This window comes from Atractosteus spatula, chromosome 15, assembly GCF_055471065.1.
Source record: "Atractosteus spatula isolate fAtrSpa1 chromosome 15, fAtrSpa1.hap1, whole genome shotgun sequence".
Classification (NCBI taxonomy): domain Eukaryota; kingdom Metazoa; phylum Chordata; class Actinopteri; order Semionotiformes; family Lepisosteidae; genus Atractosteus; species Atractosteus spatula.
This window is the reverse complement of record NC_142720.1, coordinates 23920866-23945452: the sequence shown is the minus strand read 5'-3', so window position 1 is coordinate 23945452 and position 24587 is coordinate 23920866. Positions and strand designations below refer to the sequence as shown.

At 36.7% G+C, this 24587-nt stretch overlaps 1 protein-coding gene across 1 annotated transcript in view; it reads left to right on the top strand.

Moving 5' to 3' along the window:
* The window catches only part of eys (EGF-like photoreceptor maintenance factor), a 341768-nt gene that overhangs the window by 249729 nt on the left and 67452 nt on the right, over positions 1-24587 (top strand). The window contains exon 40 of the mRNA XM_088934016.1: positions 20000-20150. Coding sequence (XP_088790142.1) covers positions 20000-20150 — 151 coding nt within the window. The remainder of the gene's footprint in view (positions 1-19999; positions 20151-24587) is intronic.

Below are 24587 nucleotides of genomic sequence, written 5' to 3'. Positions count from 1 at the left end.
TCGCCTTTGCTAGATGCTCTGAGCTGATTTCAAAAGACTGAACCTCCAAATCAATACTTCCAGAAGTTATTTTTCCTCTTACAGTTCCTAGCTTCAGACACGATGCAGAACTGTTGATAGTGTGTGTGTGTGTGTGTGTGGGAGGGGGGGTTAAAGGTATTGGTGGCCTGCAGTGGACTTAAGACAGAATACTGTTTTAGAGGAAATGTGGTGTGATTCTGTGAAGCAGAAGATGGAGGGTGTTCTTAAGGCACACTTCATTTGAAAAAAACTGTGGCTATTTCATTCATACAGTACGTACACAAATCAGACGTGTAGCTCTGCCACTTGACTTGACTTTAGATACATACAGCAATAATGTGAAAGTTACCACATACTTATAAACCGTTTTACCACAAGCACTTTGAAATTTCAAAATATCACACTGATTAAGAAATAAATCTTAGTGTCCTTTTCAGGGTTATCACATTACCATTCAAAATAAATAAAATCCACCTTGAGCTTTCTAACACATTTTGTAACAGGCTTATTGCACTAATCACTTACTGAAGAAAGGACTGCATGGCAGTGAAGAATTTATTTTTTTCTTAGCTAACCATAAATTGTTGAATCACTTTGTTGTCTGTGCAGTTTCATGAAATCCTTGATTTGTGGAATGTATTCCCTCATGTTCCTCAAAGGTATGCCATGATGAGCTCCATATAAAGTACTTTCTATTACAACATGTTCTTTACATGATTGGTTGTCCTCCACTATTTTTTTTTAATTGTAACTGGGTAACAATACTTTCTGTTGTGCATTAACACTGCATTGCAACCTACCCTGCCTTTTCCTTTAACGAAAGCTACAAGATAAGACTCAGATTTTGAATATTCATGAAGATTTTTATTTGCTCTTCCATGTTTTAACATGAGAATTCGAAATGTCAATTCACTGTAAGGCCAATTGCCAAATGCTTTGCAATAAAATAAGATAGATTTGTTATCATGTTTACTGTATTCAGGACATTTCTACTTGTCATACCACATTTGCCTGAAGTTTCTGCTTTTGTTCCCTAAGACATTGGTTAGAAAGTCAGTTTCTGGCTTATATAGGCTTTTTCAATATATCATAAATCTACATCTGGTCCAATGAAAGTCTTTTTAACAAATACTGCAGCTGCTCTCATCTCTGCATGAGCCTTTGAATCTGGACAATCTCATTGCTGTTAACTTCATTATTCTGATCTTCAGATGAGCTGGGCTCAGTTCCTGATGTACTGTATGTGGTATTGATTTAGCATTTTCGTCTAAAACAAATCCAAACTTGTCTTTATGCCATTGCTTATAACAGCAACATTACTTACTTGGATGGTATTCTATACTTTCCTCAATCTACTTTTCAGATTGCGAATGAATTTTTGAATGTGCACTCCTGCTGACAGAAAAATTGAGAGTCACACGAGACACCACTTGGCTATGTTTATATTTCAAAGTTATTAAACTGCTGTGCACTGAACTCACACAAATTAACAAATTCCTTAAATAGCGTAAAAATATAGACAGCTTGGCATAAATATGGAGGAATATTTTACCCTGCATTTCTCCCATATTTTACCAATGCCTATTTATATCAAGTGGCACAATGCCTGAAACTCTTAATTTCCTTTTCTAAGAAATTGATTAACAGTGAAATCATTGTGGCAAGACTTTTGAGAAACTCCGTGCTTTTGCTTTCTGTGGAAAATTCTTGCAGTTTTACCTTGTGACATGTCCAGGTCCAGGCCAACAAATACGTGGCTATGAGGTTAAAAATACACCCTAGTACCTTTTTTTACAGTGTGGGGAAAGTCAAAACAAAAAAAAACAATAGCCTAAGATGTTCATTGAGCTCCTGCCTAAACATCTTTATGAAGCCCCTGTCTAACACAGGCCAAGCAGCTGAACTGCTTATCGACCACAAAACAAACAATTTTTAAAACTCCTTCTGCAAGATTCTTCACCAAATTTCCAAAAAGTTCTCAAAACTCAGTTTCTTTCCCAATAACCTCACAAAGTTCCTCCAGTCACTGGTCAGTCCTTTTGTCCTCCAGACAACAGACATCATTCTACTCACTGGCTGACTCTGGAAAGGGCCTTTTACTGTTTGTTTATAGTCACCTTTACAATGGGCGTCCTGGTCCGGTGACCAAGCAGCAGCTCATACTGAGGTTGTGCTCTTAGAACCTGTATAGAAAACTCTAGGAAGATGCATACTACCTTGCAAAATCAACCTCTTGCAATGATAGTCATTTTGTTGAATTACTTTTTTTGTTGAATTTTGTTGAAATGCTATATCAAAACCAAATGGAGTCGCCGGCATCTGTAGCACACTAAAGCATACAGTACATAAATTATAATCGTAAATAGTCAAGTTATTTTTAATTTTTTGTGATCTCCAATATCTTAAAACAAAACACGAAACTGGAACACACAAAAAGTATTTTTTTCACTGTAGTAAAGCTTTTTTAAGGGACCGTCATCATAAACCGATAATAACAACAATATCACACACTAAAATGTGATCTCAACATCAAAAGCTGAGCAAATAACTTGATTAATTACGATTATAATTTATTTATGCTTTAGAGTGCATCACTTAACAAAAAGCGACATCATAGACAAGGGACAAAACACTTTGCAAAGCACTATATGTTCTAAAGTCACTTCTTTAGAATTGAGAAACGTTGGCATTTCAGGATAAATTTGAGGAAAGTTCACTTCATGAAAAAAATATTTTTTTCATGAATTTTTTAAGTGAGCTGAAAAATAAGTTTCTTCCTTTTTTATTTTCTCTATATAACAGCTTTTAATCAAATTGCAGTTAAACATTGTAGAGCCAATTTTATCATTCAGAGACTCTACTAATCTGGCAGGAAATCAGACTCTTGTATGCTGCCCATCATTGTGGCCAGCCATGTTTCTGCCAGCCCTCAATTAGAAGGTTATGAGCATGAATCACATGAAAAACATTCCTGTCTTGTCCATGTACAGTCGATTAGCCAGTCAACCTCTTGGTAACGCACAAAATCCTCAGCTTTCTTTGTTTCTTAGTGAAATCTCTTTTCTCGCCTACTGTCCTCTGTAATTGTATTGTTTATTTGTTGTCATGTTTGTAGCCAGTTCCCTTTTGCCAGGTAGTTTTGAGGTTCACTCTGTTTTGCAGAGCATACTGTAGTGCGCATTACATACTACATGCCCTAAGAAACTGGCAGATGGTAGAAATTCACAAAATGCAACACATTTTGCTCATCAGTCTCAAAGAAGCCTGGTCTCTGGTGCACAAACCTAAAATCATCTAAAGCACTTCTCTTCCTTGAGGCTTAAAATATGGGCTCTCATTCTTATGCCCGATTTAGATCATTTTAAAACTTGTCTTTTGCAAATGAGTCTGTTATTTGGTGTGTAAAATGAGCTGCCTCAGGGCCACTTTTTCTCAAGTGTGAACACTTTCCCAAAATGAAAAGGAAGCCTTGGGCTGACCTAAATATAGGTCACCTTTTTGAAGTGTCCCGTGCTTTATGACTCCAGAGCCAACCTAATGTACAGTGCATGGGTGCACACAGCCAGCTCAGGGCAACCTTTTCATATTATACCAAAGACAACTTGTAAGTAACATCCCCAACTTGTCTGACAACAATAGAAAACAACGTCAATGTAACACTTTTAACAACATTTAACAACATTACTTGTTGCATAATTAAAAAACAAAAAACACTTGACTGCTGGAAATGCATAGTTTTTTAATGAATTTGGAATCAACTTATTATTTTTGTGATACAGGATGTCCCAATTACTGTTTATCTCCCATAATCTATATGATCAAACAAAGACTGTTAAAGACAACCACAAATGTATTCAATTATATTTAAGTGCAAACATGGGTGTCTTCTCATTTTCTGGTTTCTGAACAATTTGGATTGTCTATGGCCGAAAGTGAAGATTTGTATAGAGCATGCATGCACCACATGTTCTGCTAACACCACATTCTGCTGAAATGCAATGGACTTTATGCTCTCCCTGCAACTAGAACAGCAATGTTTTCTTCTGTTTTCATTGTGGGATGGCTTAGGTACTCAGATGTACGAACACTTCCTGTTTCACAAAACGTCTCAGCTAAGGAGATAATGGTATAAAATCTTTGTGTTGTAGTTCCTGTTTGTAAACTCTATGAGTAGCAACAACACAGAGCTTAACAAGTTTAATTTGATTTGGCAAATCGTAATGATCCAACATTCAAATTTCTAAGGACTCACTTGTGAAGGTCAAAGTGGTCATAAATTGTGTTTTTTTGCACCTTGGCTCATTGCTGTGGCAATCACAAACACACACAGGGAAGAACGAGGAAGTGTACTAAGATCCCACTGACCCACACACCTTCAAACAGCAGTCTTTAACACATCACAGGCATCACAACGCCCGTACTTCCACTTACAGATGGTGGTGGACACATCCAGTTTGTATTAAAGCGCAATGAAAGGCTTTCTTGTTGACACAGACAGCATTGAAATATAGGTGTTCCTGCACCTGTGGCTATAGTTATTACCAGTAACTCCTAGTAATATGTACTGTTATTGCATATAATACTGAAACTTATATAATATAATATCTATATATTATCTATAATATCTACAGTACTGTATATACAGTAGATATAATATAACATTGCAACTGAGTGTAATACATGTTTGTTCCTTTAGAAGCCAGTGTATAATGTTTACAAAACACCTCTGATTCTTGAATGTGTTGTTAGAGAGTATTCTACAGCTCTCTAACCCCAGTCATGTATGTTTTATGGGTTGCCATTAAACATCCATTTTTCGAAGACCTGGAACAATTTATCTTCATACTGTAAGGTAAACAACCTATTTTTAAAAATGAATCAATTGAGAGATAATTCAGGACAAAAATCAGTTACCTCAGTCAAATTAATTGAATAAATCGCTTGCTTAATTGATCAATTACTCACAAGAGTTCCTTATTTTCAGAAAACAGTTCATTCAAGGTGACCTTTAAGGCTACTCTGATTGGGGTTTTCCAGGACCAGGGCTAGAGATTGCTGTGGGTAATCTCTACATATATACATTATTTCACATATTATTCATTCAGCATTACACAAACACATGTGTCAAATGGGGCCAGATAAGATTACATCTAAAATTGCTGGAAGATGGTGTGTTATTGGGGTTCTGACCCCCAAATTGAAAAATTGTCTTATCAAATGCATTATCTCATTGGGCACTCATCTTGTTTTTGTTTTAAGTGATACTTCTCAGCACCAAACATTTTAAAGGAGAAAATTAAAAATAAATGAAACTGAAATAAAAACTGAAAGGTTTAAAGAAAAAGCACCAAATAAACATCAGTATATTAGGAATAACTAAGTGTTTAGTCAAAATGTGTCTTAACCCGCTTGACTGAGGTCTCAACAAGTGGTCTCAACTTTTCCCATTATGCCCATATTTACGTTACATTTATGTTTGGTAAATGCGGCTTGTCAAACATTAGGCTGGCCACTTCACTTCAGCATTGATTTCAAAACTCTAACTGCTGTGAATGAGTGTAAAAAAATGTCAACATAAATTTTGAACCAGTCGAGGGTTGAATCATTGAAGAAGCAGATGTATCCAAGGATTGATTAATTAACTACAGACAGCCAAGCCAGCAAGATGGGCTAAATAGCTTACTCTGATTAATTTGTTTTTAGGTTTGCAAAACTACTATTCTAAAGCTTGTGTAATCAGTGGAAAGGTTCAGTGGAAAGGTAGCTGGTTGAAAATAAACATTTTGACATTCGTCTCTGGCATAAAACAGGTATTTTTAGCTCTTTTTGAAAATAAGTGGAAAATGTAAATTAACCACATTATTGTTTTAGGTTTTTTTGTCTTCTGATGTAGAAGTTGGATTTGTCAGACAGCAAAGCATTCTATCAACTTGATAATAGCAAAACGATTTACAAATCCAATGTGTGCTGTCATCTGTCATGGTGTGTGGCGGCAAATACAAGCAGTGGCAAACACTCAATAGCCCTGTGGTGTACTTGATTCCTCAATGAATTAAACACACAGTAGCTTTTTAGCATGAAGGTTTTCTCTAGTTGTTTCTCAGTGTATATGAATCTTTGAAGTATGAATTGCTGAGGGGCCACTGGAGCGACAGGAATTAGGAGTTATTTGTAGAAACTCTTCACATCACAGACCTGCCTCTGTGTCTGTGCACACCCACTCTGCAAGAATCAGGCCAAACACTGATCCTTATATTTTGCACAGGGCACATGAAAATAACTGAATGCACAACTACAAAAATAGGGCCTGGACTTTTCAACCCTGCACGTGAATCTTCTAAGTATCTTCTTCACTGCCCAAGATTCTCCTGTGCTGATATGTTGTCTAGTCTCAGACAATTTATTTTTTAGACTGCATATTTTTCACACATTCTGAACACTTGGGTAAAACAAACGCAGTTTAACTGAACATTACTCATTGAGGTTCCCATGCAATGTCCAGATTTATGACATTAAGACAGCAGAAAGTAAGTGTTGATAGTCAAAAATGCTTTATAAAACTTAGAAAATAAATTCATATCATTAGTACTTGGAATAAGGTGAAGCTGCTAAACATTTTCAAAGGTTTGAAATTTTGTGTGGTGTGGTATCTAATTTTGTTCCTTTATTTTTGTTTTTTTTCTGCATTGCTTTGTAAATGTTGATCTCAAGGTGTGGCCAGGAGTTCTGAAGTGTTTATACCCTGCATGTCTGATGTGCTCTTCTGCCAAATATACCTTGAGCAGTTTACAATTGTCTTGTACTGTTTTCATGCAAGTAGTAAGAGCTCAGCTTGCTCACTAACTTCCAGAAATGGTCCTTTTTGAACATTAGGAATTGAAAAACTCCAATGAAAATCACAAAGAACTAAAGGTCTTTTCAGTGTTGCCGTGTAGTTGAAAAAATAAATTTATTGTGCCCAATTATTTTCAGTCAGTTTACTCTGCTGAGGGTCACAGTTCAACTAAATATTTCTGCATCTAATATGTGGTTATTGTAAAGGAAAAAAGTGGTTGAGTTTACAGAAGGATGACTTCCCTGACAAAAATAAATGAAATAGAATATTTTCATTTGTTTACTTATGCAAAGGAAATCATACACAGATAGGTAGAGGAGTAACGTTGTGTGATTTTGTTTTGACCACAAGAGCTCTTTTTGACAGCAGAATTCATTAGATTCATCTTACTGTAATTCACTTTCTTTTTGTGTATTGGCGCTTTGTTTCCTATTATCATCACAAAACACTTTCACTTGGAACACAGTGCTTCAGCATGGTACACTAATAGACCAGAATTAAAGATGGGAAGGAGTCTAATCTAATACGTACTTGAAGCTGGGAGCAATTTTCCTTTTTTATTATTAGCAATTAGTGGTGTAGCTTTGGAGAAATTGTAAGGGTAGCCACATGCATGGTTGCCATAAATAAAACCAGTACATTAGCTGAAATGATTAGTGCATCTCTCAAAACAGACTTTGGCAAAGAGAGTCTCTTAATGCTTTTAGTACTTTTTTCAAGGACAGTTGAAGGTATAATACAAACCAGAGTGCTTTACTGATTATATAATGGCTCATCATCAAGCAGTTCCCCTGGAGTAATTAAAAAAATGTTGATAATAGTGACTTGGACATGTTACATTTTTGTATCAAAGGATCAATATGAACATTAATTCCTATGAAACTACTTGGGATCTGCAAAATGCCTTTTTTTCCTGTAAAGAGTGACTATAGGAAAGAACTTTGAGATTTACTGGACAATAAAGCTGGTCACATTGCTTCAGCAGTGGTCACTGCATTCACTGCAGTGAAAGAAAATGTCACACAGGAACGCAATGTCAATCATCTCTTTTGTCTCTTTCAATATCTGCTGCAGAACCTCATAGCAGTAGGTGATGATTTGTACTGCAGTATGCTTCACTTTTACCTTGAAAATAACTGAGGACAGATTAGTTTATTATATGTCACTGCCACATGTCGAAAGACATCTGAAAGAGAATAGAATTAAAAAAAACATTCTCGTTCTATAATATTGCATTGCAGGTTTCAATGGAATTGGAAATGCAAGGTAACCATTTTTCCAGGAACTTGCACTTTTAAAGCTGAATGCACAGGGGAGCTAAAATATGCCTGTGCAAACCAGCATTTAGAAATAAAATAAAACTGACTGTGTAGGACCATTATCTACCCAATAAGCTGTGCAATCTGTTTCTGACAGTTGAGTAAGTCTCGACATATTTAGTCTTTCAGGAACAAGACTGAACTGTTTTAAATTTCCTCTTGACAGTCTGAAAAAAAGATGATTAGGAAAAGGCAACAGAGGGTAAAAAAATCCAAGAACACTAGACATTCTCATTACCTGTGTTGTAATGTACTGCCAGTAAAATTCTGATAAGTTCTATGTTGAATACACATAGGATATAAAGAGATACAAAAGTTAAAATCAAATCATATTTTTGTAATATAATATTTTCCTCAATAAAAAATTGTGATTTGCACAAGATACAAAATGTTACCATGTGTATGCTAATTGCGTTGATTAATTCTGTGATGCATATGCTGTTATTCATAATCTAGTTCTTTGTCTAGTGTTGCCACACTGGGAATCCTAGTCACAGATGGTTAATGACTTTGTCCAGAAAGAAAATGGTGATATCTGGACTATAGTGCTTAACCTGTGCTGAGAATATTTCTCCCTTACCGGCTGAAAGCTCAGGAACCCAAATATTCATATTAAATTACTAGGTGCTGAGTTTCAGCTGCTCTTGAAGTACATGGACAAACACAGTGGTATAAAATCACCTACTATTATTTTAGCTGGCCAAAGAATATTGGACTTATTATATATTATCATAAATATTTTTTTTCCGGTCAAGGAATAAGAAGTTCTAAAAAGTTTTACTAAGCATGTCAGGGGCATGTGCATTAATTTCAAAGCAAATAGGGCTTATTTGTGGTGTTGGAATTTCAAAATCTACATTTCTGTGGCAGTTGTAGTTGTGAACTGATGTTTCTTTCTGATATATTATTTGCTGTATGCCTCTTGTGCTCTTATTTCTAGCTTGCCACTGATCCTCTGATTTCTGTCCCCAAAGACCTTCAGTTGTAAAGAGTTGCATTGAGCATTCCAGTGGGGTGCAGGCATAAATGATATTTTCCTGTCTTTTCCAAAGACTTGACTCTGCCAGACCAAAAGATCAGATTCCTCTTGACAAGAGCATGGACATCTCATTTTTTTATTTTCAAATGAAAGTGATCTCTGACAGACATCATCTGTGAAGAAAAAAATCTAACCCTTTTCACAAAATCACATGGAGCAACTTGTGTAATGCAGTTTTTAAAATATCTCTCAGTGGAAATCTTAGCAAATTTTGTAAAATGCTTACTACGTGTAACTATAAACATAGAAATGTGTCCATTTAAATATAGAAGTAACTGTAGCTACAGTATAAATGTGTATTGCATGCTCAATTGGTTCATGGTTCTTTACATGTGTATAAATAGGCTGGGTGAAAATAATTTGTTTGTAATTTACTAAGCCACTGGTTCATTTAGAACAAATCAAAGACTTCTTATATTGCTGAAGAACTGATTAGAAAGCAAAAAACAACTTGAACAGCTTTAAAAGTAAAATGTACCATTGTAAGCAATATGAATTACCTTAAGTGGGCTACAGTATACACATGGACTATGTACTGTATTAAAAAATAGTCAAACTTTTGATTTGAGGAAAAGCCCTGTCTGGCGAGTTCTGATTATTTTTTGTACTTTGACAAGGCGATTATGGAGACTCATTTAATTCCTTGAATGTGTGGTGACTTAAGGAATATTTGTCTGCCTTCTGCAGTGAGATTAATAACACGATTTGGAAAGATACCATTATGCATTACAGATGGAACAGTTGGCTGTCATGGCACATAATGATTTGCATTATATTCAACAAGATTCCTATTTATATTCAGATAAACAGTTTATTATTCATTAATCACAATCAATGTTTTCTGAGGACATTTTTGTAATGTTATCTCTAGAAATGTTCCACATTACTTTGAATGTTTGAAAGGTTCCCGTCTGCATTACATGTAATTCTTTGAATTAATGAAAAGAGATTCATGATGAATACAGCACAACAAAGCAGAACCAATGGCATCAAATAAATTATAGACCAGATGAATTGAAATTCAGCTCATTTAGTTAGTTATAGGGCAGAACTGTGGCGCAGTGATGAGCATTGCTGCCTCACAGCACTGGGGCCCTGGGTTCAAGTCCAGGGATGCTGTCTATAGTACATGGAGTTTGTATATTCTCCCTGCATTTACATGGGTTTCCTTCCAGTGCTCTGGTTTCTTCCCACAGTCCAAAGACATGCTGGTAGGTTAATTGCCTTCTGGGATAACTGGCCTTGGTGTGAGTGTGTGCTTGTCAGTGTGCCCTGGGATGGACTGGTGTCCCGTCCAGGGTGTATCCTGCCTTGAGATGCTGCTTGCTTACCAGGAGAGGCTCAGGCTCCCCCCACCACCCTGAACTGGATGAGGTGGTTAGTAGATGGATGGATAGTTATAGTGGCCCATATTCCACACTGCATAACAAGTCAAAAAGATTTTGTAGTGTCAATAACACAACATTAAAACAATTGTTGTCATTAAGAACTGTCACATTCCAAATATACATAGTTTATTGGGGACAACAGATAAAATGTTACATTTTCTTGTCTTCTTGACATGATTACACAGCATTATCTTATGTGCCTTGTGAAATCCTTCTCTTTAACAGCCAGTCAATAATAAATTATGAAGAAATGTTAAATACAGTTATAATGACCATGCACGTGTGTTCCACAGCACCTAACTTCTGTCCTTCGGATGAGACGTAAAACCGAGGTCCTGACTCTCTGTGGTCATTAAAAAATCCCAGGGCATTTCTCGAAAAGAGTAAGGGTGTAACCCCGGCGTCCTGGCTAAATTTCCCATTGGCCTTTACCAATCATGGCCTCCTAATAATCCCCATCTGTGAATTGGCTTCATTATTCTCTGCTCTCCTCCTCACTGATAGATGATGTGTGGTGAGCATTCTGGCGCACTATGGCTGCCGTCGCATCATCCAGGTGGGGCTGCACATTAGTGGTGGTGGAGGGGAGTCCCCATTACCTGTAAAGCACTTTGAGTGGAGTGTCCAGAAAAGCGCTATATAAGTGTAAGCAATTATTAAATTATTATTAATTATAGCTTAGCAGCAAACTCTGTTCCACAGTAGGTCAAGCAGATGGGCGCGATCAGGTGCAGGTGCATAATGGAGGATCTGTTTCTTCATCAAACAGCAGATCAGATCAGCTGTCTGGAAGCTTCATCTTCCTGCTTTGAAATGTCACCCAATCAATTACTTTCCTTTAATTACTCAGCTAACTGAGGACAAAGGGTCATTCCCCATTATCGTTTGCTACATTACAAAAACTATTACAGTTACAGGTGATACTTACTGCCTGGGACTCCTGATATAGTGCCCATGTATAAAAAGTTAAGTATAGGATATTGTATAGCTAATAAACAAGTCAGGTTTATAGATCATACTGAACTAGGAAAATGAGCAAACACTGTAGAAAATACAGAATATATTCAATAGAACCTAGAACAAGCTCCATACTGGCCAAATGCATGATAGATGACACCTAATGTCAACAGCTGAAGAATATAGCATGTTGACAAAAAGATACAGTATAAATGTAAGATGTTAAACAGAGCTAGTGCTAATATTTCAAATTCAGATCTTGAATTTGTGTTATTGGTAGCATATCTGTTCTACATATAAAGCATTTTTTATGGTCTCCACCGAGAAACAAACATTTAAATAAATGGAAATATGATCATTTAAATATAAACATTAGAGGTACCATACAGGACAGAAAATGTTATCTGAAGTGAAAACTGGATGTCACTTGTCTTGATGTTTGATTTGGAAAGATCCCTCTACCTCTTACTTGTCAGATTGACTGTTTCTGTTTTTCTCAGCTGCTGGATGCTATCTGACAGTCTTTATCTAATGTCACTCCCCGTCAGATTGCTCATACAGTATATTCAGTTTAAACATCAGCATGACCCAGAAAAATAAAAACATTATAAATCTATCTTCTGCTGTAACTTAACTATTCAGTGACAATAGAAATCTTAGTTATTATAAACTTTATTTTATATTTAATTTTAGGATTTATTTTTAGAAAAAGATTTTCTTTCTTTCATAAAGATATTTCTCTGTATAGGATTGGTGAATACCCCCGTAATGGTTTAACCTGAAGCATTTAGAGACAGGTTTAACTGAGTGGGTACCTGCGACTAGTCTACTTGTGATAATATGATTCAAGAAGACCATTCATATGAAGAATGGCTCCAGCTCGAGTCATGAGAGTGTATGACAAATGAGAGCTTCCACCCCAATGAATTTCCATAGGTCCTAAGAAGACGTTTCCTCTTTCATTTCCTTCTTGTACACAAGGAGAAAACATTCTGAGATCAGAGGATGGCAACTGAAAAGTCAGCTGCCAAGATCAAAGTTAATCAGACATCCAGTGAGATGCTGGGAATCGGAGAGTAGGAGCTGTTATTCCCTCACCAGCGGGTCTAGAGAAAGTTCCCCCTGGGTTTACCTTGTCAAGCCAGAAAAGGACAGAGAACAGGTGACAGGTGCTGACAAAAGAGCCAATGCTCTGTTAAGCCTAACACAGGGTAACAGGGCCATAGGGACCGTAGGAGTATTTTGTCATCTCCTTTGCTCAGAAAACTTGACAAAGGTTTTTGTGTACAGTATGTCTGTTAAATTAAGATAACCCTTTTCTGCTTTATCACACTATTTATAAAAATCAGCTATGATTATGTAAGAGCTGAAACCAGCTCTGTTAAATTAATACAGATGGGCCGTTGTTCCTCTGCAGTTGAATGTTTTGTTTCCTGGTCTCTCTGTAGCCATTTTTAGAAAAGGAGAACACATGTACTGTGGCAGTATGATATGTAAGTATTTGTTTGCTCTACTTGTGACTGGAGTGTTTGGATTTATGTTAGAGATAGAATATATATAGAAAATCATTGCCAAATAGCTATTGACACATTTTCTTATAGAATGTGCAGCAGATTAAACGCTCACAAAGAGTGAGAGAAAATTGATTTATTTCAGAGCAGCTTTGTTCTTCCACTGGATCTCCGCAAGGTTGTGTGCTGTCCCCCATCTTATACAGACAGCTGTAGAAGCCCCCTGGAGGACAGACACATCATTAAGTTTATATACAATATAGACATTTATCATGGGCTGTGGTGGATTATATTGTTGAATGGTGTAACAACTCCTTCCTTCAACTTAATGTATTGCAAACCAAAGGTATGGTCATTGATTATAGAAAGCAACCACTAAATGCAAAATCAACAGTCAGCGAGGATTATAAAATTGATATTGTTAACAGTTACAAATATATTGACATTATTATTGATTATAAACTAACCTTTGAGGAAAATACAGTTGCCAGAAGAGAGCCAAGAGAGTCTGTTCTTCCTGAGACAACCTTGTTCTTTTAATGTGTCTATCATGAGGATGATTTTATTCTGTAGTATAGAAGTTTTATTCTAAAATTATTATGTTCTAAAATTCACTGTGGTAGCCTGGTTTTGTAAGCTGAGTACACATGATAAAAACAGGATAGTGAAGGTAACCAGCAAAGGCATCTGTGCTCAGGACCTACAGCTGGCAGAGGTCTATAACAAATAGTGCAAAATGTCACTATAATCATTAATTGTCATTATCACACCTTCTGCATTGAATCTGAGGGTGTAGATTTTGTCATTGTTTTTTTTTCAAAATTGTCAAGACTACTTAAACTGCTAACTTATTTTTATCATCTATTGCATGTACTGTGTGTTGTGTTAATATTGTGTTTCTGTATGTCTTTTAACTGCCTGAACGCAAGTTTCCTATCTGGGACAATAAAGGAAGGATGCAGTAATAGCAATTGTAAATTATCTCTAACCAATTGCCTTCCAAATCACACAACAAGCTAATTACCCTCCACCTGTGTTCAATTGTAGTGATTTTGATGATTTCAGAACAAAATCAGCTGTTCCTGTAGGTGACCTCTGCAGGGTAGTACAGTTTAAAGGAAAGACTCAAGCACAACAGGGCTGTAAGAGGAGCAGAAGGTGATTCTGAATAAAAGCAGATTTAGCTTATTGTGGGGGGAGTTAATTGTTGTTGTTGTTGTTTTTTTTTTTACTTTAGTTTTGCAATTAAGGTTTGCTTTCTTTGAATTAAATTTGTTTAGTTGCTTTGGGTTAGTTAGGTCTATTTTTAATCTTAGGCCTTCTGGGGCTCAGGAGTGAGAGGAGTTTCTTTTTGTAGTTTTTGTTTCTTTCTACTTAATTGGTTAATGAGCTAAAGATGCCTATGAAATAAAGAGTATGAAGGCACAACTGTGTGAGGTTCTCCTTGGAAGGAAGTGAGAAGAATGGGGGCAGTGTTAAGCAGGTTGGACTTCTCTAGAAGATTTTGCAAAAGGAATTGGGATTAAGGTGGAAGATATCAGCTATTTAATAGCCTTACCATTGGGGAAAGGAGTTGGATGTCAGTTTTTAGATGGTAAGTGGAATGGGTAATGTCAGAGTTTTCTGGAAACAGTAAACGTTGTGATGTGTAAATTTGAACTAACAAGTCTTTCAGATAATGCAGTTAAATGGTAGTGGTTAAGATTTCCAATGAACTTGTTGCCCAGGAGGATATAGTTACTGTGTATTAGTGGTTCTGGAAGCCCTCCCACCCCTTCTCTCTTTATTCTGTTCTTTCCTATTGCCACCTCTGTTGCTGTGGCCCTATTTAAATATCCCATTAGTTACATGAGCTGGCTGGTCACTCTGGAAGATTCTGGTTTCAAAGGCAGTCAGGCCATCTGGTCTCCACCCAATAGGGCTTGCTGTCTGATTTGATTATCTCGGCTGTGCAAATACACTCCAACAGATTTTCTCTCCCTCTAGCCAGTGATACTGATTACACTGGGATAGGAACTGCAGGGCAATAAAATAATCAATTCAGACACCGAAGACATGGGACAAATGGTCTGCACTTCTAAACTTTATCCAACATATAACAATAGATTTAAAAGTCTCTGAGCATTTAAGATACTGCAGTACTTTACTGATCCAGGAGGTCACTCTCAATTTGAAGAGAAATAATGCATCCTCCACACATTTTGTATTATGCACACCCTCAGACAAGGAATATTCTCTAAGGTATCACCATATTGTGAAGCAAGGCTGAACTCCAGTTCATAATCCAAGGAGTTTATAGAGTGCTTGATGAACCAACCCACTTTCACATAAAAATACAGGTAATAGACTCATTTTATTTTAATGAGGCTGTGTCAAAAAGAGGGTGGTAAAGAACTTTTATTTGCCCTATTTTATACAACTGTGCTTTTATAGTTATCTCTGGGTTTTATTTTTTCAATTCTTCCTGCACAATGTTATATTAGCAACTGTCTTTTTATTTTCAGTATTTATATCACCTTAAAGCAATCATTTTAAAGAAAATTAGGCTACCACTTGTGAACCAGACCTTAATGTGGAGAGCAAATTCTAAATTGTTGTCCCAATGCGCATCTCTCCTGGGTGTGCTGTAAGAGGTTTATATAGTGGAAATGGATAAGTGTAAGGCTTTAGCTGGAAATGCTTTGATAAGTCCCTATCTGAATTGTTCATTTACTCTGTTCACTGAATGCATCTACTCACCATATTCACACATGAGCAGTGTATAAATCATTTCACTTGAGACGTTATATTAGAAGTAGGATTCAGATTGCTACCAAGGTCTTCTCAAATATACAGTATACAGTATATAGGGAAGTTCCTATCACTGTACCTTAAGTTTAGGATTATTTAACTTCACTTACACTTGCATCACACTGTGCTTGACCATACTGTCTGTCCCCAGAGGGTCTATTCTCCCTGGTTTCAACATCAAAGTTCTCGTGCAGGTTAAGATGCTTCCTAAGCATTCAGAGAGAAGTTATTTGTGAAGAGTATTTCATAGAGGATATGAAATACCAAACGTTCATGTTATTGATTTTACAAGCGTTGCTGTGGGATCTTGAAATGCTGATGACAGCACATTTCCAAAGTGATATTGTTGGAATGATTTACATTTTACTCGCTAGAGATTTTCAGACATGGTGAAGGGTGATGAGACAGAATGGTGAAATTATCCTGTCCAGGGTTTTCAGAACATGTACACAAAATAATTACTCCAGAGACTCCCTTTTCATAGTTTAGTCTTTGCTACAAATACCCAAGATCAAAACCAGCAGGCATCACTTTCAGGTCGTCCTTAAAACTAGTTGGGTTTGGTCCTTCTCTCACCTCTTTTCTTACCTGTGGGAGAAAATTTTCCTTTGTTGTGTTTCTTGTATTTTCTCTGCTTGTTTTGATTTTTTAATTATTAAAAAGATTCGTTTAAATATATCACACATTTGTAAGAGGAAAGATGGTCCAGACAAAGTGGCGGTTCTTGTCTAAACCATGATTCTGGCAAGGCAATGTGGAATAATTTGCTGTCCTCGGTCAGCTCACTTATTGAAGGAAGACAGTTGTTCCTGTGAAATTTACAAACAAGGAAGTGGAGGTTTCCAGTGGTTATTGACATCTTCTTTCTGTCTTATGCATTATTAAACACAAAGAGAGGGACACATACTGTACAGGGAATGTGAAAGATACTGACGGTCCACATCATTGCTTGGGTTAACATAAATCTGAATTTAGAGGCTAATGATATTAATGTAAAATAATTTAAAACATGTAAAGTTGTGCTAATCACATTTGCATAAAACATTGTTGGAATAAAGGCCACATACACTGAGCATTAGAAGAAACTTAACAATTCTATTCAAACATGTTTTCAGAAAAACCAAGCCACAGATTTTGGATATTGGTTAAATGCCTTACATGTCATTTTGATTAATTCATGAGTGATTGTAATTCACTTAAATTACATCGACTATTGCATAAATATTAAATTACTTCACAAGGGACAGCTGCCTGGGCACAGGTGATAAGGTGATTTAACCTGTTGCATGTCAGGTCAGGTAACAAAAATAAGAAAAACACAGAAAAGAGCTAATATGTCCAGCTTATAACAAGAGTTTTAAAACTTACTTTGGCACACATTGCTTTTTGAACTTTCACACGTATTTTCATGCTCAAGAAAGGAATGTCAACTAATTCCACAAAACAGTATCTGCAAGCTAGTTTTATAACATGTTCTGAAGATGTACATCTTGTGCTGCTTCCAATGGTGGTCGCAGATCCAGCCTGTGCCTTTCACAGTAGACCCCCTGGTGATGACAAATATTAATCAGAGTAATCGTATGTATGTCATATGTCTTCAACAAAATCTCAGTGGACCTGCTCTATAAATGACATACAAAGATGTGAGTAAGATGAAAATTTGTTGCAGTTACAGGTATAAGTGGTGAGTTTCTTTGCCCAGTATATAATAGATACATCCTAACCCTCTCCCTAAAAGTTAAGATAGAATTTGCAAAGCAAGGTTTCACCATGGCCCAGAGCTTTTGCTGAAACGATTAAAGCAATAATTCTAACCTAATTTTCCCTTGTAAATCTGAAAACCCAATTAGGATTGACATAGTTTCACAAATTACAGTGAAAAAAACCCTTGTCAGTATTTTTGTACTTCATAGGGGTCAGTGAATGAGTGAGTGATTGCATATTGCATGGATGGGTAATATGCATGTATATTTTGTAGTTTCCTGAAAATGCTTTGCTTTACTGTATTAGCAGTTGACCAGTCACTGTGAAATTACTTGTAATTCTACAGAGAGATTTTTGTATATCTGCTTGTTCTCCCACTGGGAGTGTGTGTGAGATGTTTGGGGATGTCATGTGCAGAGTGCCCTGGAGGTGCGAACAAAATTATTCATCATTCATAGGAATCAGTATATTCACAAGTCTTTTCATTCGTCAACAGAAAATTGTCTCATGTTTCAAGTTAAAGGTGGTGTTACTGTGAAGGTGTTTTTGTTTTTTCTGCTACTAAAGTCTTAAAGGCATGATCCTACTTTTAGGGTTAAGTTTATGGTTATGGTGAAGGTCTGTGTACTGATTCTGAACAGGTTTGTGTTAATGTTAAGAGTAAGGTAAGGGATTGGAAACACTTTAGTTTAGAGAATTGTCATGAGATATCTTAGACTCTTCTCACCAAGCTGGAGATTTCTTCATTGCTGTAAACAGAGGAGGACAGATGTAGCCAGTAGCTCACCTCTGACAGCAACAGGCTTTTATTTTTGGAGATAAGCAAAACTTCCTGTACAAAAAAATCCCCACATTTTCAATTGATAACCAGCAGCATATAGTATATTGATGCCATATACGGTGCAAAATCAGACAATTTAGACAGTCAGTTTAACTGTGGTCAACCCTGGGCCCTGTTCCCACTTTATGTAGCTAAAATCAGACACAAGAGATAAAAATCATACCACTGTTCATACGATCCTGGCTGTCTGGAGCACAGAAACAAATCTTGCAGAATTTGCAGATTTAATTTTGTAACATAACATCATAACAAGCATAAATCCCGAATGCCTTCTTTCCCTCCTGTTGAGACCTCCAAACCTCCAGAGGATTTTGCTCACAAATAATAATAATTATTATTAATAATAATAATAATTAATTAATAAATAATAATAATAATAATGTATATTACAATACATTTGACTGATAGCATTAGGATTCAACAATTACACCTGTACAAAAAGGAGAGTCTAGGAAGATAAGTGATCACCATTATTATAGGGGATAACTAAAATAAGGCGGCACAGTGGCTCATTGGGATAGCCTCATGCTTCTCCTTTGATCCCACATTAGATAAAGTGGTTAGAAAATGGATAGATGCATTACTAAAAATATGACTTATGCATTGTCAAGAGATGCTTTTCTATCTTTAAATGGAGATGTTTGCCTTCAAGGCCTCTAAAGGAAGTATTGCCCATGAACTTAAGGACTATTCACTGTCTCAGGAACTCCAGGGAAGGTCTCTAGAATCCTGAGGTTCATGGGTCAAGTGTTTTCTTAGTTTCATTATGACTGAGGTTGCATTTATTTATTGAATACTTAGATACATTCACTGATAATTAGATTAATTTAGCATTTTGTTTAATCGTTCATACAGTATCTCTTTAGCTGCTGGCAATTTCAAAATAATGTATTATGTCAAGTATAATATCTAACAAGAAATCAGTTTTTAGGTGGTAAAAATGGTCTCCTAAAACAAGATGTGAATTCAGTTAAGGGTTTTGTTAAGTATTAAGGAAGCTGGAATGAAAAACAACCCTAGTCCTGGAAGATTTGTTTTTCTGAGGAATACTGTTACACTAAGAGACAAATATTGAGGACAACAAGACTAAAAAGTACCATAAACTATCACATGCAAAAATAGGCTCTTCTTTTGAACACAGTGAGTTACATTAAACTGATGACTGCTTTCTAAACAAGGAATTTGCCAAAGTGAATAAATGTGTGGTGAACATCCTGAAAGCATTATGATTAAAAGCTCTCAGTATTGTATTTCATCAAATCCTCACAAACATTACTTTTTTTCTGGCATTTGTATTTTACTAAAGGTGAAGTGGTGGATGACAGATTGATTTTAAAATTCAATTTACTTTTTTTTTCTTTCCCCATTGACACACTTATCTCAGAACAGAAAGTACACAGAGAATTCTTATTAACACATCATTAGGAACAGTGACAGAATAATGTGATTGCTTGCTAACATAGTCATGTTATTGTTTTCACAAAATGTAGGTTATTTCAAAAAGGTGTTTTTTTTCTCCCCTAACTGATCCAAATCTATATTAGAACACAGATGAAGAGTGGATGGTTAAAATGAATAACTGTTTTTTTTTCAGGTCGAGAAGAAAACTTCGGGGATCGTTTTTTGCATGTATTCCTGAATGATGGAAGACCAGTGGTGAAGTTTGGTTGCAGTGGTATCCATATTTTGACTGCGTGGGCAGATCAGAACATCAGCGATGATAAACTGACACCAGTCACAATACAGTAAGCACTGACAACAATACAGATGACACTGCTACTTTCACTATGACACTCTTAATCCTTAGCAATATGAATCCAAAGGTGAACTGACAGTAGTTCATAATACTGTCAGTTATGTAGATCATGATGCTCAATATTAAATAAAAAGTGCTGATCAAATTCCTTTGTCATACTTGTTAAGCTCATCCCCAGCTAAATCTGAAGTGAATGAAATCTGTAAATTCCTAGTGGTTACATCTTAATACGGCTTTCTGAGAACATAACACTGTCAAGAAGAAAGTCACAGTGAAATGTTGCAAGACTAATTTTAGATGAATCCCCTTAATACATTTTCTTTCTAATTTTGGCTTATGTATGCCATATTTTCTGTGTTCCATTTGTCATTTTTATGTTAGGATTTTTAGGCATATATCATATTAGCAATGTCAGTTTTCAGACCACATTCAGCAGTATTCATTATTAAACTGGTTTAAAATATTTACTTTTCTGTGACGCAGATCACATTGTTTCCTTAAATCAAGAGATATCGATGGTGTCGTTGAGATAAGAATATTATGAAGTCTTGAATCTGTTCAAGCCTGGCTACAAGATCGTTGATGCTAGAGGAACAGTAACTGTTAAAGCTGTGTTGTTTCAGTTTTAATGTATAGTGTTAGAATTCACTTTTAGATATCTAAATATTAGGTTAATCTGCAAATATTGATTGCAGAGTGATATATATATATCCTCATATAACATTGGCTTTTCTTAAATAGATTGTCATTAAATTCTCAGAATGATAATGGTTTTTGAATAACATACAGCAAGTTTTGAATTTTCATAACTAATTGTTCATCTAGTTGCCATCATTCAGTCTTGAGACTGCCCAAATGATAGAGTATAGCAAAGCCATCTTAGAAAATCATTGAAGTTAAGGTGAAGCTAACTAGCTGATTTCAAATTAGTGTCTACCTGTCATGTAAGAGCAATGGCAAAGAATCTTAAAATAGAAATTGTTTGTAGGAGAACATTTATCACTGAGTAGTCATGCAACTTGTGTTAAGAGATCTGAGTTTATGTGATGTGATCTGTGTACCACTGTAGCTGTATCTGTCCATTACTCAGCACAGCAGGACAGTATGTAACCTGTATAACATCAGTTATATAACAGTGTAAAATGTTCAGAGGATCTCCTGACATACTGTGTCTGTGCTGATACTCTGTGGCAGTCATAACCCGCAGACAGGCACTTCAGTGGTGTTCTCCAGCAGTGCTGATTAGACCTGTTTTTTTTTTTCAAAAGAGCACTGACGACAGGTTAAAACAAAAAAGGAAAAACGGGGCTTTACCACACACTCATAATAAATAAAAAATAATAAAGCACCCCTTTGTTATTCTTCTACATTGTGCTGTCCATCTTTCACAATTAATTCATTATTTCACAAATGTAAACTAAAAGTTCACACCAGCTATAGTTCATTTAGTCACTGCTAACATCTAAATCTGTTCTTTTACAAGCCTTCCACTGAGCATACTTTGAAGATCTCCCTGTAGAAAACTTTCTTAAAATCTTGTCTTTGCTCCTCTCTGTTAGCTGGTTTTCACAACGCTACACGGCTGTGGCAGATCAGAAAATTTAGTTTCAGTGAGGCCTCAAACTGAGTATGAAGTGTTTTCCTGTCAAAGAGTGTTTTCTTAAGTAAAAGAGTATACTAATTGTTTAGGTTGCATAACATTCTTTTGGCATAAAGTTGCCTCACCATAGAGCTTGTTTGGGGCAGGCATTGAAACTGAATTAATTGAAAATGGAATTGCCAACAAGATAGATAGATAGATAGATAGATAGATAGATAGATAGATAGATAGATAGATAGATAGATAGATAGATACTTTATTGATCCCGTGAGGGAAATTGCAGTGCAACAGCAGCTTAACACACACAACACAGCCACAATGTAACGAATTATATAATAATAGTACAATACATACAATACAATACAAGAGTTACTCACAGTCCAGACGCACAAGAACAAACTAGAACAGAACAGTACACAGAAAATCATATCACACTCATATCACACATATGGATATAAATATAGATGTAACTGTAGATATAAATATAAATGTATTGCACAGGTCCCTGGCATATATTGCACAGAAAGTGGTTGTAAACGGGAAAAAGAAAAAGAAAAAGAAGAAGAAGAGAACAGATGTAGCAGTAGATGTGTAGATGCGTTTAATCCAGATACAGGTCACTGTCGATGTTGCCTCTGCCAAGACGCAAGGTGGATGCGTTGTACAGTCTTATGGCAGACGGCAAGAATGACCTCCTGTAGCGCTCCCTGTTGCACCGTGGATGAATCAGTCTATTGCTGTACGTGCTCTTCATTCCTGCAAGCCTGTCATAGAGGGGATGGGAGAAGTTGTCCATGATGGCCTCTAGTTTGGACATCATTCTCCTCTCAGCCACTACCTCCAAGGAGTCCAGGTCAGACCCAATGACAGAGCTTGCTCTCCTGATGAGCTTGTTCAGCCTTTTGGAATCTACTGCTCTAATCCCCGAGCCCCAGCACACCACTGCGTAGAAAATGGCACTCGCTACCACCGACTGATAGAACATGTGTAGCATCTTACTACACACATTGAAGGACCTGAGCCTCCTCAAGAAGTAGAGTCGGCTCTGTCCCTTCTTATAGATGGCCTCGGTGTTCTTAGACCATTCCAGTCTATCGTCGATGTGCACTCCCAGGTACTTGTACGAGTCCACCATCTCCACGCCACTCCCATGGATGTAGACAGGAGTAGGTTTGACCTTTTTCCTCCTGAAATCTACCACCAGTTCCTTTGTCTTTGTAACATTCAGTTCCAAGTGGTTTACCCCACACCACTCCACAAAGCTGCTGACCAGTCCTCTGTACTCCTCCTCCTGCTCACCCTTGATACATCCCACAATTGCAGAGTCATCTGAGAACTTCTGCAGGTGGCATGACTCTGAGTTGTACTTAAAGTCCGAAGTATAGAGGGTGAAGAGGAATGGAGAAAGAACTGTCCCTTGAGGTGCCCCTGTGTTACTCACTACCTGTTCAGACACACAGTTCTGAAGTCTCACAGACTGTGGTCTGCCTGTCAGGTAGTCAGTGATCCACGAGGTCGTGGAGGCATCGACTTGCATCTCTTCCAGCTTCCTCCTTAGAAGTAAGGGCTGGATGGTATTGAAGGCACTGGAGAAGTCGAAAAACATGATCCTTACAGTGTTGCCAGCCCTGTCCAGGTGTGAGTAGGCCCTTTGCAGCATGTAGATGATCGCATCCTCCACACCAACACTGGGCTGGTAGGCAAACTGTAGGGTGTCCAGTGATGAGCAAGACCAACGTACAACAGGTATACATCTGGATGACATTATTTGTACCTAATTCTCAAATAAAAAAACATGTTTTTTTGCATTTCAATCAGTATATTCAGTTAAGAGATTATAAAACCTGCTGCGGTGTTAACAGAAAACTCACTACTTAACATTGCTCTTCTTTGCAGAGTGCAAAGTTGCACATCAAGCATAATTACAATTGTTTTGATACTCTTATACCCATACCCAGGATCATAAATCAACTGGAGAGTGGAGACAACATTGAACCACTCATAAAATGCATTCTGGCAAGAGAGATGGGATGAATATTCTTCAGACATTTTGTCAAAAAATACAAAATTGAATGTTGTGAAAGCTGCTGACAAATTTATTCAATTCAGAGAAGTTTCCAAACCATGTGATTAATTGCTACAAAATATGAAATAGAACTTGATTAAATTATTTCCTGCATTCAGCTTATGTGAGCTGATTGATTGAGAGATCTACTGTAAATGCAGTTCTTTCAATCTTTTCTCTCTGGAAAAGTCACTGAAAAATGTTTAAGGGGGAGATGATGATCAAACATTATTTTTGCAAATCTTTGGAAACAATCTTTTGCTGGTGACACCATAGATTGAGAAGTTTTAGATTCACAGTTTCTTCCAACAGAAAGTTAATGAACCAAACTGCAGTGTTATCCATCTGTCCACATACTGTACCTGTAAACCGTGTTCAATTTGAAGTGTAGAACTGGGGCAATTAAACCACTCCTGACAGGGCAGAGTAATTAGAAGAAGCTGCCCATTTCTCTCTGACTCACAGAGTCTAGGAGTCAAATCCGGAGACAAAAAAGACGTTCGGATTTAAAGTGCCAAGTCAAGCTTATCCTTAGGGATGTTGAAGATCAAAAAATAAACTAAAGGTCTATATGAAAACATGGAAAGCATGCAAGCTTCATCATGCCACCATGATGTTTATTGTTACAATGAACATAAAAACCTATCGCAACACTGCCTCTCCAGTTTTCACTATTTTCAAACACTTCCCTGCAAACTAACCGGTAGTGATCTATGGAAGCAATAGTTCTTCATTCACGAACAGAGCAAGTAGGGCCTCCC